The 14,819-nt window shown below is 41.8% G+C and overlaps 1 protein-coding gene across 1 annotated transcript in view; it reads left to right on the top strand.

Moving 5' to 3' along the window:
• Positions 1-14,819, top strand: part of PACS2 (phosphofurin acidic cluster sorting protein 2) — a 657,507-nt gene that overhangs the window by 389,832 nt on the left and 252,856 nt on the right. Inside the window, exon 6 of the mRNA XM_053711716.1 lies at positions 3,380-3,453. Coding sequence (XP_053567691.1) covers positions 3,380-3,453 — 74 coding nt within the window. The remainder of the gene's footprint in view (positions 1-3,379; positions 3,454-14,819) is intronic.

The raw sequence follows: 14,819 nt of genomic DNA, 5'->3' as shown, positions 1-14,819 counted from the left end.
ACAACATTAGTAGAGAAATTGTGGTTCCTTCATTATGTCCTAATCCTAAGAATTCTAAGGAGAAATCGTTACATTCTTTGGATGTTGTTAGAGCTTTGAAATATTATGTTGAAGCTACTAAGTCTTTCCGAAAGACTTCTAGTTTATTTGTTATCTTTTCCGGTTCTAGAAAAGGCCAGAAAGCTTCTGCCATTTCTTTGGCATCTTGGTTGAAATCTTTAATTCATCTTGCCTATGTTGAGTCGGGTAAAACTCCGCCTCAAAGAATTACAGCTCATTCTACTAGGTCAGTTTCTAGTTCCTGGGCGTTTAGGAATGAAGCTTCGATTGATCAGATTTGCAAAGCAGCAACTTGGTCCTCTTTGCATACTTTTACTAAATTCTACCATTTTGATGTATTTTCTTCTTCTGAAGCAGTTTTTGGTAGAAAAGTACTTCAGGCAGCGGTTTCAGTTTGAATCTTCTGCTTATGTTTTTCATTAAACTTTATTTTGGGTGTGGATTATTTTCAGCAGGAATTGGCTGTCTTTATTTTATCCCTCCCTCTCTAGTGACTCTTGCGTGGAAAGATCCACATCTTGGGTAATCATTATCCCATACGTCACTAGCTCATGGACTCTTGCTAATTACATGAAAGAAAACATAATTTATGTAAGAACTTACCTGATAAATTCATTTCTTTCATATTAGCAAGAGTCCATGAGGCCCACCCTTTTTTTTGTGGTGGTTATGATTTTTGTATAAAGCACAATTATTCCAATTCCTTATTTTATATGCTTTCGCACTTTTTTATCACCCCACTTCTTGGCTATTCGTTAAACTGAATTGTGGGTGTGGTGAGGGGTGTATTTATAGGCATTTTGAGGTTTGGGAAACTTTGCCCCTCCTGGTAGGAATGTATATCCCATACGTCACTAGCTCATGGACTCTTGCTAATATGAAAGAAATGAATTTATCAGGTAAGTTCTTACATAAATTATGTTTTTTATTGGTTTTATCTGGCGAATATATACAGTTTATTTGTTCGACCTCCTTTTTTAATGTCTTCATGGATCCATGTATATATATGTGATTAAAAATATTTTTAGATTTTAAGTATTGTAATTTTTATTGCTATCTGCATTAATAACTGGCACGGTACATTGGTACCTGATTTACACATTCATACCCTGAACATATGGTTTTCAGATTTATGTTTTTTAGATTCTGAGCACTGTTATCTACATAGATAACTACATTTGGATTTTGCACGGTACATTTGAATCCTGATCTACATCTCAATTTGTGCTATCAGACACATGTTACATTTAGATTGATGGTCTAGATACACACATACTAACCATCACAGTATACTCTTCTTAGACCTTGCCTTTTTGGCGCTCCAATCTAACCCCTCCATTTCCAGATCTTTCTTTTGTGGGTAGCTGAGGACCCACTTCAGATAGGAGCTACAGGTCACGTTTCTCTCCTTAGCGCTGTAGGATATTTATTTTTCTCCTGATACTATCTTTTCTCCAAGTAGGATTGGAAAAGGGATTATTGGCTAGTTCCTTAAAGGGACAGATTTCTGCTCTGTCTATTCTTTTGCACAAGCGCCTGGCTAACGTTCCAGACGTTCAGGCGTTTTGTCAGGCTTTGGTTAGAATCAGGCCTGTGTTTAAACCTGTTGCTCCGCCATGGAGTTTAAATTTAGTTCTTAAGGTTCTTCAAGGGGTTCCGTTTGAACCCTTGCATTCCATAGATATCAAGCTTTTATCTTGGAAAGTTCTGTTTTTAGTAGCTATCTCTTCGGCTCGAAGAGTTTCAGAGTTATCTGCCTTGCAGTGTGATTCCCCTTATCTGATCTTCCATGCAGATAAGGTAGTTTTGCGTACCAAACCGGGGTTTCTTCCTAAGGTAGTATCTAATAGGAATATCAATCAGGAAATTGTTGTTCCATCACTGTGTCCTAATCCTTCTTCAAAGAAGGAACGTCTGTTACACAATCTTGACGTGGTTCGTGCTTTAAAATTCTATTTGCAAGCTACTAAGGATGTTCGTCAAACATCTGGATTGTTTGTTGTCTACTCTGGAAAGAGGAGAGGCCAAAAGGCTTCGGCAACTTCTCTTTCTTTTTGGCTGAGAAGCATAATCCGTTTAGCTTATGAGACTGCTGGCCAGCAGCCTCCTGAAAGAATTACAGCTCATTCTACTAGAGCGGTAGCTTCCACATGGGCTTTTAAACATGAGGCCTCTGTTGAACAGATTTGTAAGGCGGCGACTTGGTCTTCGCTTCATACTTTTTCTAAATTCTACAAATTTGATACTTTTGCTTCCTCGGAGGCTATTTTTGGGAGAAAGGTCTTACAGGCAGTGGTGCCTTCCGTTTAAGTGCCTGACTTGTCCCTCCCTTCATCCGTGTCCTAAAGCTTTGGTATTGGTATCCCACAAGTAATGGATGAACCCGTGGACTGGATACACCTTACAAGAGAAAACAAAATTTATGCTTACCTGATAAATTTCTTTCTCTTGTGGTGTATCCAGTCCACGGCCCGCCCTGTCACTTTAAGGCAGGTGTTTTTATTTTCTAAACTACAGTCACCACTGCACCCTATAGTTTCTCCTTTTTCTTAATTGTCTTCGGTCGAATGACTGGAGGTGGGGGTTAGGGGAGGAGCTATATAGACAGCTTTGCTGTGGGTGTCCTCTTGCAACTTCCTGTTGGGAAGGAGAATATCCCACAAGTAATGGATGAACCCGTGGACTGGATACACCACATGAGAAAGAAATTTATCAGGTAAGCATAAATTTTGTTTTTTTCTTTAGTTTTTATTTCTGCTTTTTGGCAACCTGAGCCAAAAGATATGGACATTTTGTTATGTATGGTTTAATTTTTCAGCATATGAATGCCTATAAATAACTGGACAACATTTTAATAAGCTCCTTATTAGATGGAAGTAAGTGAACTTCCCTTAAATTAAAAATGACTACTTGAAATCAGGAGTTATTCGCCTTTAATAAGGACAAGTTTTTTGTATATTCACTTTGCCATTGCTTACTATATTCCCTATTTATTTATTTTTTGCCAGGATACACAACTTGGTAGCAAGAGTGGTTATTTTAGAGCTGATTGTGATTAAGTTGAACATTTCATCATTTATGATTATGTCTTCATGTATAAGTGAACCATTAATGATTTAGTTCTGCTGTGGGAGATTTAGTTGTTGGTTCTGAAAAAATTATATTGACAGTTATAAGACCTCTGTGTGTCATTGTTCATTCAATATGTTTAAAATGACTAACATTTTTAATGGCTAGTGATTTAGTTATGGACATATTTTATATACTCTGTAATTGTTATAAAGTTTACTATACTAACCTTCCTATCTATTATTTCCAGATAACTATTCTGAGGAGGAATATGAAAGCTTTTCTTCAGAACAGGAAGCCAGTGATGATGCCGTGCAAGGGCAGGTATGGCTATAATGCTATTCAGTTTGTATTACTGAAGAATTAAATAACCAAATGCTAAAATAGACATGCTTATTTATTTATGTCTAGGAATTTAAAAAGATTTATAATTAATATGTTTTATGTGTCTCTGTACCTTTCTTATAGTATAAGCATTTGAAGTGAGCTCCTTTTGTGTGTCAGTTTATAAATTATAGGAGCTAAGGAATCACAAAATCAAGAATGTTACTTATGGTTCCTGGCTTTAGGTTAGTTGTTATATATTTAAATTCTGTTACCTGGTTCCATAAGAATGTTTCATTGGCTTAGCCTTGTACCATGGGGAGAAAAGTTTCATTGAATGTCACGAGAGAGAATGCAACCTTTTTAAACACAGTAGGCTAATACAAGAGTGAACACAAAGTCACATATGCCAGTATGGTAGCAAACTATTGTTTTTGTTTCTTACATTGTAGTAACAAAGAGACAATGGTTTAAAAAAAAATGACATTTGTTATTTTAAAAGCAATAATTCAGGATTCAGATTGCGCAGGATTTTTTAAATTATTTTAAACAAAAAAACTTAAAAAAATTATTTTTTAAATTAACTTTGTAGCTCATTTCTTTTTTTTTTTTTTTATCTGAACTGTGCAGGCTTTATCTGAATCATGGTAGTTTCATTTGGACTGCCATATCCATTTAAAGGGATGTAAAGGAGCTGTTTTCAGCTCCACACCAGCAGTGCATTGCCCCTTTTATACTGATTACATTTTGTCTTTTAAAGGGACATGAAACCCCACTTTTTCTATCATGATTCAGATAGAGCTTGCAATTTTAAACAACTTTCTAATCTACTTCTATTAGCAATTTTCATTTATTCTCTTGGTATCTTTTTGTTGAAAAGCAGGGATATATGCTTAAGAGCTGGCACTATATGGCAGCAGTTTTTAAAAAATGTTATCCATTCTCGAGAGCACTAGATGGCAGCTCTATTTCCTGTCATGTAGTGCTACAGATGCCTACCTAGGTATCTCTTCAGCACAGAGTATCATGGGAGTAAAGCAAATGTGATAATAAAAGTACATTGGAAACTTTTCTCCAACATTGGTGTGTCCGGTCCACGGCTTCATCCTTACTTGTGGGATATTCTCTTCCCCTACAGGAAATGGCAAAGAGAGCACCCAGCAAGAGCTGTCCATATAGCCCCCCCTCTGGCTCCGCCCCCCAGTCATTCTCTTTGCCGCTCTGAACAAGTAGCATCTCCACGGGGATGGTAAAGAGTATGTGGTGTTAGTTGTAGTTTTTTATTCTTCTTTCAAGAGTTTATTTTAAAATAGTGCCGGTTTGTACTATTTACTCTGCAACAGAAAATGAAGAAGATTTCTGTTAAAGAGGAGTATGATTTTAGCACTAGTAACTAAAATCCATTACTGTTCCCACGCAAGGCTGTTGAAACCAGAGAACTTCAGTTGGGGGGAACAGTTTGCAGGCTTATCTGCTTCAGGTATGATCAGTCATATTTCTAACAAGACATGTTAATGCTAGAAGACTGTCAGTTTTTCCCTTAAGGGATAAGGAAGCCATTTCTCTTGTTAAGTGTAGTCAGTCCACGGGTCATCCATTACTTATGGAATATATCTCTTCCTAACAGGAAGCTGCAAGAGGATCACCCAAGCAGAGCTGCTATATAGCTCCTCCCCTCACATGTCATATTCAGTCATTCTCTTACAGCCTAACTAAAGATAGGTCGCTGTGAGAGGTCTGTGGTGTTTTTTAACTTAGTTTATTTCTTCAATCAAAAGTTTGTTATTTTAAATGGCACCGGAGTGTGCTGTTTGTTCTCAGGCAGCATTAGAAGAAGAATCTGCCTGCGTTTTCTATGATCTTAGCAGACGTAACTAAGATCCACTGGCTGTTCTCATCTGAGGAGTGAGGTAACTTCAGAAAAGGGGAATAGCATGCAGGCCCCCCCTTGCAAATGAGGTATGTGCAGTAAATTATTTTTCTGAGGAATGGAATTGACTGAGAAAATACTGCTGATACCAATGTAACGTAAGTTCAGCCTTAAATGCAGTGATAGCGACTGGTATTAGGCTGATGAGTGTGTGTACACTGAATGTATTTTTCTAAGGAATGGAATTGACTCTGAAAATACTGTTAATACTGAAATAATGTATGAGCCTTAACTGCAGTAAAAGCGACTGGTAGCAGGCTTATTAATAACACTTCATAACTTTTCAAATGTATGTTTAAAACGTTTTCTGGCATGTTAATCGTTTTTTGTGAGGTACTTGGTGATAAAACTTATTGGGGCATGATTTTTACCACATGGCCATCTTTGTTTTCTGCATAGAAACAGTTATCTGAGCTTCCCCACTGTTGTAATATGAGTGGGAGGGGCCTATTTTAGTGCTTTTTTGCACAGTAAAAATTCAGTCACAATCTGTCTACTTCATCCTCCATGATCCAGATCGTCTCTAGAGAGCTCAGGGGTCTTCAAAATTCATTTTGAGGGAGGTAATCAGTCACAGCAGACCTGTGACAGTGTGTTTTGACTGTGATAAAAATGTTAATTATTAAATTGTTATCAGTTTTTGGGTATTAAGGGGTTAATCATCCATTTGCTGGTGGGTGCAAGCCTTTGCTAACTTAATACATTTACTGTGAAAAATTGGTTGCTATAACTATTTTGGTTCATTGTTATTTCAACTGTGACAGCTTTTTGTGCTTCTTAAAGGCACAGTAGCGTTTTTTATATTGCTTGTAAATTTATTTAGAAAAGTATTTCCAAGCTTGCTAGTCTCATTGCTAGTCTGTTTAAACATGTCTGACACAGATGAATCTCTTTGTTCACTATGTTTAAAGGCCAATGTGGAGCCCAATAGAAATTTGTGTACTAATTGCATTGATGTTACTTTAAATAAAAGTCAATCTTTACATGTAAAGAAATTATCACCAGACAACGAGGGGGAAGTTATGCCGACTAACTCTCCTCACGTGTCAGTACCTTCGCCTCCCGCTCAGGAGGTGCGTGATTTTGTGGCGCCAAGTACATCAGGGAGGCCCTTACAAATCACTTTGCAAGACATGGCTACTGTTATGACAGAAGTATTATCTAAATTGCCAGAATTAAGAGGCAAGCGCGATAGCTCTGGGTTAAGGACAGAGCGCGTGGATGAGGTGAGAGCCATGTCAGATACTGCGTCACAGTTTGCAGAACATAAAGACGGAGAGCTTCATTCTGTGGGTGAAGGATCTGATCCAGGGAGACTGGATTCAGAGATTTCTAATTTTAAATTTAAGCTTGAGAACCTCCGCATATTGCTAGGGGAGGTATTAGCGGCTCTGAATGATTGTAACACGGTTGCAATTCCGGAAAAATTATGTAGGTTGGATAGATACTATGCGGTACCGGTGTGTACTGATGTGTTTCCTATACCTAAAAGGCTTACAGAGATTATTAGCAAGGAGTGGGATAGACCTGGTGTGCCTTTTTCCCCTCCTCCCATATTTAGGAAAATGTTTCCTATAGACGCCACCACGCGAGACTTATGGCAGACGGTCCCTAAGGTGGAGGGAGCAGTTTTTACTTTAGCTAAGCGTACCACTATCCCGGTGGAGGATAGTTGTGCCTTTTCAGATCCAATGGATAAGAAATTAGAGGGTTACCTTAAGAAAATGTTTGTTCAACAAGGTTTTATCTTACAGCGCCTTGCATGCATTGCGCCTGTCGCTGCTGCGGCAGCATTCTGGTTTGAGTCTCTGGAAGAGGCCATTCGCACAGCTCCATTGGATGAAATTATGAACAAGCTTAAAGCACTTAAGCTAGCTAACGCATTTGTTTCTGATGCCGTCGTACATTTAACCAAACTTACGGCTAAGAACTCCGGATTCGCCATCCAAGCGCGCAGAGCGCTATGGCTTAAATCCTGGTCAGCTGACGTGACTTAAATCTAAATTGCTTAATATTCCTTTCAAAGGGCAGACCTTATTCGGGCCCGGCTTGAAAGAAATTATAGCTGACATTACGGGAGGTAAGGGCCATGCTCTACCTCAGGACAGGGCCAAATCAAAGGCCAAACAGTCTAATTTTCGTGCCTTTCGTAACTTCAAGGCAGGAGCAGCATCAACTTCCTCCACTCCAAAACAGGAAGGAGCTGTTGCTCGTTACAGGCAGGGCTGGAAAGTTAACCAGTCCTGGAACAAGGGCAAGCAGGCCAAGAAACCTGCTGCTGCCCCCAAGACAGCATGAAGAGAGGGCCCCCTATCCGGAAACGGATCTAGTGGGGGGCAGACTTTCTCTCTTCGCCCAGGCTTGGGCAAGAGATGTCCAGGATCCCTGGGCGTTGGAGATCATATCTCAGGGATATCTCCTGGTCTTCAAAACTTCTCCTCCACGAGGGAGATTTCATCTTTCAAGGTTATCAGCAAACCAAATAAAGAAAGAGGCGTTTCTACGCTGTGTACAAGACCTCTTACTAATGGGGGTGATCCACCCAGTTCCGCGGACGGAACACGGGCAAGGATTCTATTCAAATCTATTTGTGGTTCCCAAAAAAGAGGGAACCTTCAGACCAATCTTGGATTTAAAAATCCTAAACAAATTCCTAAGAGTTCCATCATTCAAAATGGAAACTATTCGAACCATCCTTCCCATGATCCAAGAGGGTCAGTACATGACCACAGTGGACTTAAAGGATGCCTACCTTCACATACCGATTCACAAGGATCATTATCGGTACCTAAGATTTGCTTTCCTAGACAGGCATTACCAGTTTGTAGCTCTTCCCTTCGGATTAGCTACGGCTCCAAGAATCTTTACAAAAGTTCTGGGCTCACTTCTGGCGGTACTAAGACCGCGAGGCATAGCGGTGACTCCGTACCTAGACGACATTCTGATACAAGCGTCAAGTTTTCAAACTGCCAAGTCTCATACAGAGATAGTTCTGGCATTTCTGAGGTCGCATGGGTGGAAGGTGAACGTGGAAAAGAGTTCTCTATTACCACTTACAAGGGTTCCCTTTCTAGGGACTCTTATAGATTCTGTAGAGATGAAAATTTACCTGACAGAGGCCAGGTTATCAAAACTTCTAAATGCTTGCCGTGTCCTTCATTCCATTCCACACCCGTCAGTAGCTCAGTGCATGGAAGTAATTGGCTTAATGGTAGCGGCAATGGACATAGTACCATTTGCGCGCCTGCATCTCAGACCGCTGCAATTGTGCATGCTAAGTCAGTGGAACGGGGATTACTCAGATTTGTCCCCCCTACTAAATCTGGATCAAGAGACCAGAGATTCTCTTCTATGGTGGCTTTCTCGGCCACATCTTTCCAAGGGGATGACCTTTCGCAGGCCAGATTGGACGATTGTAACAACAGACGCCAGCCTTTTAGGCTGGGGCACAGTCTGGAACTCCCTGAAGGCTCAGGGATTATGGACTCAGGAGGAGAAACTCCTCCCAATAAATATTCTGGAATTAAGAGCAATATTCAATGCTCTTCTAGCTTGGCCTCAGTTAGCAACTCTGAGGTTCATCAGATTTCAGTCGGACAACATCACGACTGTGGCTTACATCAACCATCAAGGGGGAACCAGAAGTTCCCTAGCGATGTTGGAAGTCTCAAAGATAATTCGCTGGGCAGAGTCTCACTCTTGCCACCTGTCAGCGATTTACATCCCAGGCGTGGAGAACTGGGAGGCGGATTTTCTAAGTCGCCAGACTTTTCATCCGGGGGAGTGGGAACTTCATCCGGAGGTCTTTGCTCAACTGATTCATCGTTGGGGCAAACCAGATCTGGATCTCATGGCGTCTCGCTAGAACGCCAAGCTTCCTTGTTACGGATCCAGGTCCAGGGACCCGGGAGCGGTGCTGATAGATGCTCTGACAGCCCCTTGGGTCTTCAACATGGCTTATGTTTTTCCACCATTTCTGATGCTTCCTCGTTTGATTGCCAAGATCAAACAGGAGAGAACTTCGGTGATTCTGATAGCGCCTGCGTGGCGACGCAGGACCTGGTATGCAGACCTAGTGGACATGTCGTCCTGTCCACCGTGGTCTCTGCCTCTGAGACAGGACCTTCTAATTCAGGGTCCTTTCAACCATCCAAATCTAATTTCTCTGAGGCTGACTGCATGGAGATTGAACGCTTGATTCTATCAAAGCGTGGCTTCTCGGAGTCGGTTATTGATACCTTAATACAGGCTAGGAAGCCTGTTACCAGAAAAATTTACCATAAGATATGGCGTAAATATTTATATTGGTGCGAATCCAAGTGTTACTCATGGAGTAAGGTTAGGATTCCTAGGATATTGTCCTTTCTACAAGAGGGTTTAGAAAAGGGCTTATCTGCTAGTTCGTTAAAGGGACAGATTTCTGCTCTGTCTATTCTTCTACACAAACGTCTGGCTGAAGTTCCAGACGTTCAGGCTTTTTGTCAGGCTTTAGCTAGGATTAAGCCTGTGTTTAAGACTGTTGCCCCGCCGTGGAGCTTAAACTTAGTTCTTAATGTTCTTCAAGGCGTTCCATTTGAACCCCTTCATTCCATTGATATCAAGCTGTTATCCTGGAAGGTTCTGTTTTTGATGGCTATTTCCTCGGCTCGAAGAGTCTCTGAGTTATCTGCCTTACATTGTGATTCTCCTTATCTGATTTTTCATTCAGACAAGGTAGTTCTGCGTACTAAACCTGGGTTCTTACCTAAGGTAGTTACTAACAGGAATATCAATCAAGAGATTGTTGTTCCATCACTGTGTCCTAACCCTTCTTCAAAGAAGGAACGACTTTTGCATAATCTGGACGTAGTCCGTGCCCTGAAGTTCTATTTGCAGGCAACTAAAGATTTTCGGCAAACTTCTTCCCTGTTTGTCGTTTACTCTGGACAGAGAAGAGGTCAAAAGGCTTCGGCTACCTCTCTCTCTTTTTGGCTTCGTAGCATAATACGTTTAGCCTATGAGACTGCTGGACAGCAGCATCCTGAAAGGATTACAGCTCATTCTACTAGAGCTGTGGCTTCCACCTGGGCCTTTAAAAATGAGGCCTCTGTTGAACAGATTTGCAAGGCTGCAACTTGGTCTTCATTTCACACTTTTTCAAAATTTTACAAATTTGACACTTTTGCTTCTTCGGGGGCTATTTTTGGGAGAAAGGTACTTCAGGCAGTGGTTCCTTCTGTTTAATGTTCCTGCCTTGTCCCTCCCTTCATCAGTGTACTTTAGCTTTGGTATTGGTATTCCATAAGTAATGGATGACCCGTGGACTGACTACACTTAACAAGAGAAAACATAATTTATGCTTACCTGATAAATTTATTTCTCTTGTAGTGTAGTCAGTCCACGGCCCGCCCTGTCTTTAAGGCAGATCTAAATTTTAATTAAACTCCAGTCACCACTGCACCCTATGGTTTCTCCTTTCTCGTCTGGTTTTGGTCGAATGACTGAATATGACATGTGAGGGGAGGAGCTATATAGCAGCTCTGCTTGGGTGATCCTCTTGCAGCTTCCTGTTAGGAAGAGATATATTCCATAAGTAATGGATGACCCGTGGACTGACTACACTACAAGAGAAATAAATTTATCAGGTAAGCATAAATTATGTTTTTCTTACACTCATAATAGATTAAGGCTTATAAATGGGCTCTATACTGGTTGACACTATTGTGGGCTAAATCGATTGGTTTATATCATATTTATATGGCATTTAGAGTGTTTGTGTAATTAAAAACACTTTGGGAAAGTTTTTTTCGCCTGGCAGTTGGTTAGACTACTATTCCAGTCAGAAAGGCCCCTTCACTCAGAGGAAGGAGGCCCCATTTTCGCGCCTCAATTGCGCAGTTTTCTTCCAAGGCAGTGCATGCAGCTTCATGTGAGGGGTCCTGTGGCTCAAAAAAACGGACTCAGGAAGGTTTTACTTCAGTGGGAAATAACTCTAAGGGAAGGTAAAAAGCCGCAGCAAGGCTGTGGCAGTGATTGTAGTGTGTTAAGATTGTTGATTTGAACAAATAGCTCCGGTTTGCTCATTTTAAGGGTTAAAGTCTTGAAACTTGGTGTGCAATACTTTCAAGGCATTAGGACACTGGGGTGCAATTTTTGTTAAAATCGGATATTGCCTTCATAGTTTTTCATACTTGCAGAAATAAAGGGCGCCTTTTTATTATTTAAAGGGACAGTAACGGTTTTGTTTAAAAACGTTTTTATTGCATTATTAGCCTGCCAAATTCTGTCTAACATGTCTGTACCTTCAGATAGCATATGTTCTGTGTGTATAGAGGCCAAGGTGGTTCCCCCTTTAACTATTTGTGCAAAATGTGCCAGGGCGTCCAAACAAAGTCAGGACAGTGATGTCACATTTAATAGAATTGCCCAAGATGAGGATAGTGGGGATAGTTCCTCATCCTCTCCTTCTGTGTCAACACCAGTTTTGCCCGCGCAGGCGATACCTAGTACATCTAGTGCGCCAATGCTTGTTACTATGCAGCAATTAACTGCAGTAATGGATAATTCTATAGCAAATTTATTATCCAAACTTCCATCGTTTCCTAGAAAGCATGATTGCTCAGTTTTAAACACAGAGGATGAGCAAGTTGGCGCTGACGATAACTTATCTGTTGTGCCCTCACATCAATCTGAATTGGCAGTGAGGGAGGGTCTGTCTGAAGGGGAAGTTTCTGATTCAGGAAAAATTTCACAGCAGGCAGAACCTGATATCGTGGCATTTAAATTTAAGTTAGAACATCTCCGCGCCCTGCTTAAGGAGGTGCTAACTACGCTCGATGATTGTGATTCTTTGGTAATTCCAGAGAAGCTGTGCAAAATGGACAAATTCTTAGAGGTCCCAGTGCACGCTGATGCCTTTCCGATACCCAAGAGGGTGGCGGACATAGTGACTAAGGAGTGGGAAAGGCCAGGTATACCTTTTGTTCCACCTCCTATATTCAAGAAAATGTTCCCCATTGTCGACCACAGAAGGGACGCATGGCAAACGGTTCCTAAGGTTGAGGGGGCAGTTTCAACGCTAGCCAAGCGCACAACTATTCCTATTGAGGACAGTTGCGCTTTCAAAGATCCTATGGATAAAAAATTTGGAAGGATTGCTAAAAAAGATATTTGTCCAGCAAGGTTTCCTTCTTCAATCAATTTCGTGCATTATTCCTGTCACCACGGCAGCGTCTTTTTGGTTCGAGGAACTAGAAAATTCGCTTCAAAAGGAGACTCCATATGATGAAGTCATGGACAGAATTCACGCACTGAAGTTGGCTAATTCCTTTATCTTGGATGCCGCTTTCCAATTGGCTAAGTTAGCGGCGAAAAATTCAGGTTTTGCTATAGTGGCGCGCAGAGCGCTTTGGCTAAAATCTTGGTCGGCGGATGTGTCGTCCAAGACTAAATTGCTTAATATTCCTTTGAAGGGTAAGACCCTTTTTGGGCTGGAATTGAAAGAGATTATTTCTGATATTACTGGTGGTAAGGGCCATGCCCTCCCACAGGATAAGCCTTTCAAGGCTAAGAACAAATCTAATTTTCGTTCCTTTCGCAATTTCAGGAACGGACTAAATTCTAACTCTGCAGCCTCTAGACAAGAAGGCAACGCTTCCCAGCCTAAACCAGCATGGAAACCATTGCAAGGCTGGAACAAGGGTAAACAGGCCAAGAAGCCTGCTGCTGCTACCAAGACAGCATGAAGGGGTAGCCCCCGATCCGGGACCGGATCTAGTAGGGGGCAGACTTTCTCTCTTTGCTCAGGCTTGGGCAAGAGATGTTCCGGATCCCTGGGCACTAGAAATAGTCTCTCAGGGGTATCTTCTAGAGTTCAAGGAACTTCCTCCAAGGGGAAGGTTCCACATGTCTCGCTTATCTTCAGACCAGATAAAGAGACAGGCATTCTTACATTGCGTAGGAGACCTATTAAAGATGGGAGTGATACACCCAGTTCCAACAGCAGAACAAGGCCTGGGTTTTTACTCAAACCTGTTCGTAGTTCCCAAAAAAGAGGGAACCTTCAGACCAATTCTGGATTTAAAAATTCTAAACAAATTCCTCAGAGTTCCATCTTTCAAAATGGAAACCATTCGGACGATTTTACCAACAATCCAGGAGGGTCAATTTATGACTACCGTGGATTTAAAGGATGCGTACCTGCATATTCCTATCCACAAAGATCATCATCAGTTCCTGAGGTTCGCATTTCTGGACAAATATTATCAGTTCGTGGCTCTTCCATTCGGTTTAGCCACTGCTCCCAGAATTTTCACAAAGGTGCTAGGGTCCCTTCTAGCGGTGCTAAGGCCGAGGGGCATTGCTGTAGCACCTTACCTAGATGACATTCTAATCCAACCGTCGTCTCTTTCCAAAGCAAGGGCTCATACAGACATTGTATTAGCTTTTCTCAGGTCTCACGGGTGGAAGGTGAACATGGACAAGAGTTCCCTGTCCCCGTCCACAAGGGTTCCTTTTCTGGGAACAATAATAGATTCTGTAAAAATGAAAATATTTCTGACAGAGGTCAGAAAGTTAAAGCTTCTAAACGCTGGTCAAGTTCTTCACTCTATTCCTCTGCCTTCCATAGCTCAGTGCATGGAGGTAATAGGATTAATGGTTGCAGCAATGGACGTGGTTCCTTTTGCTAGAATTAATCTAAGACCATTGCAACTGTGCATGCTCAAACAGTGGAATGGGGATTATGCAGACTTGTCTCCCCAGATTCAAGTAGACCAGGTAACCAGAGACTCACTCCGCTGGTGGTTGACTCAGGATCACCTGTCTCAGGTAATGAGTTTCCGCAGACCAGAGTGGGTCATTGTCACGACCGACGCCAGTCTCTTAGGCTGGGGCGCGGTCTGGGACTCCCTGAAAGCTCAGGATCTATGGTCTCGGGAAGAGTCTCTTCTCCCGATAAACATTTTGGAACTGAGAGCGATATTCAATGCGCTCCTGGCTTGGCCTCAACTTGCGAAGGCCGGATTCATAAGATTTCAGTCGGACAACATGACGACTGTAGCGTACATCAATCATCAGGGAGGAACAAAGAGTACCTTGGCGATGAGAGAGGTATCCAAGATCATCAAATGGGCGGAGGATCACTCCTGCCATCTATCTGCAATTCACATCCCAGGAGTAGACAACTGGGAGGCGGATTATTTGAGTCGTCGGACTTTCCATCCGGGGGAGTGGGAACTCCACCCGGAGGTCTTTGCCCAGTTAACTCAACTATGGGGCACTCCAGATATGGATCTGATGGCGTCTCGTCAGAACTACAAGGTTCCTCGATACGGGTCCAGATCCAGGGATCCCAAGGCGATACTAGTGGATGCATTGGTGGCGCCTTGGTCGTTCAATCTAGCTTATGTGTTTCCACCGTTCCCTCTCCTTCCCAGGCATGTAGCCAGGATCAAAC

This window comes from Bombina bombina, chromosome 1 (assembly GCF_027579735.1).
Source record: "Bombina bombina isolate aBomBom1 chromosome 1, aBomBom1.pri, whole genome shotgun sequence".
NCBI lineage: Eukaryota > Metazoa > Chordata > Amphibia > Anura > Bombinatoridae > Bombina > Bombina bombina.
Note: the sequence above shows the minus strand (reverse complement) of the source record. Positions and strands in the feature narration are given on the sequence as shown.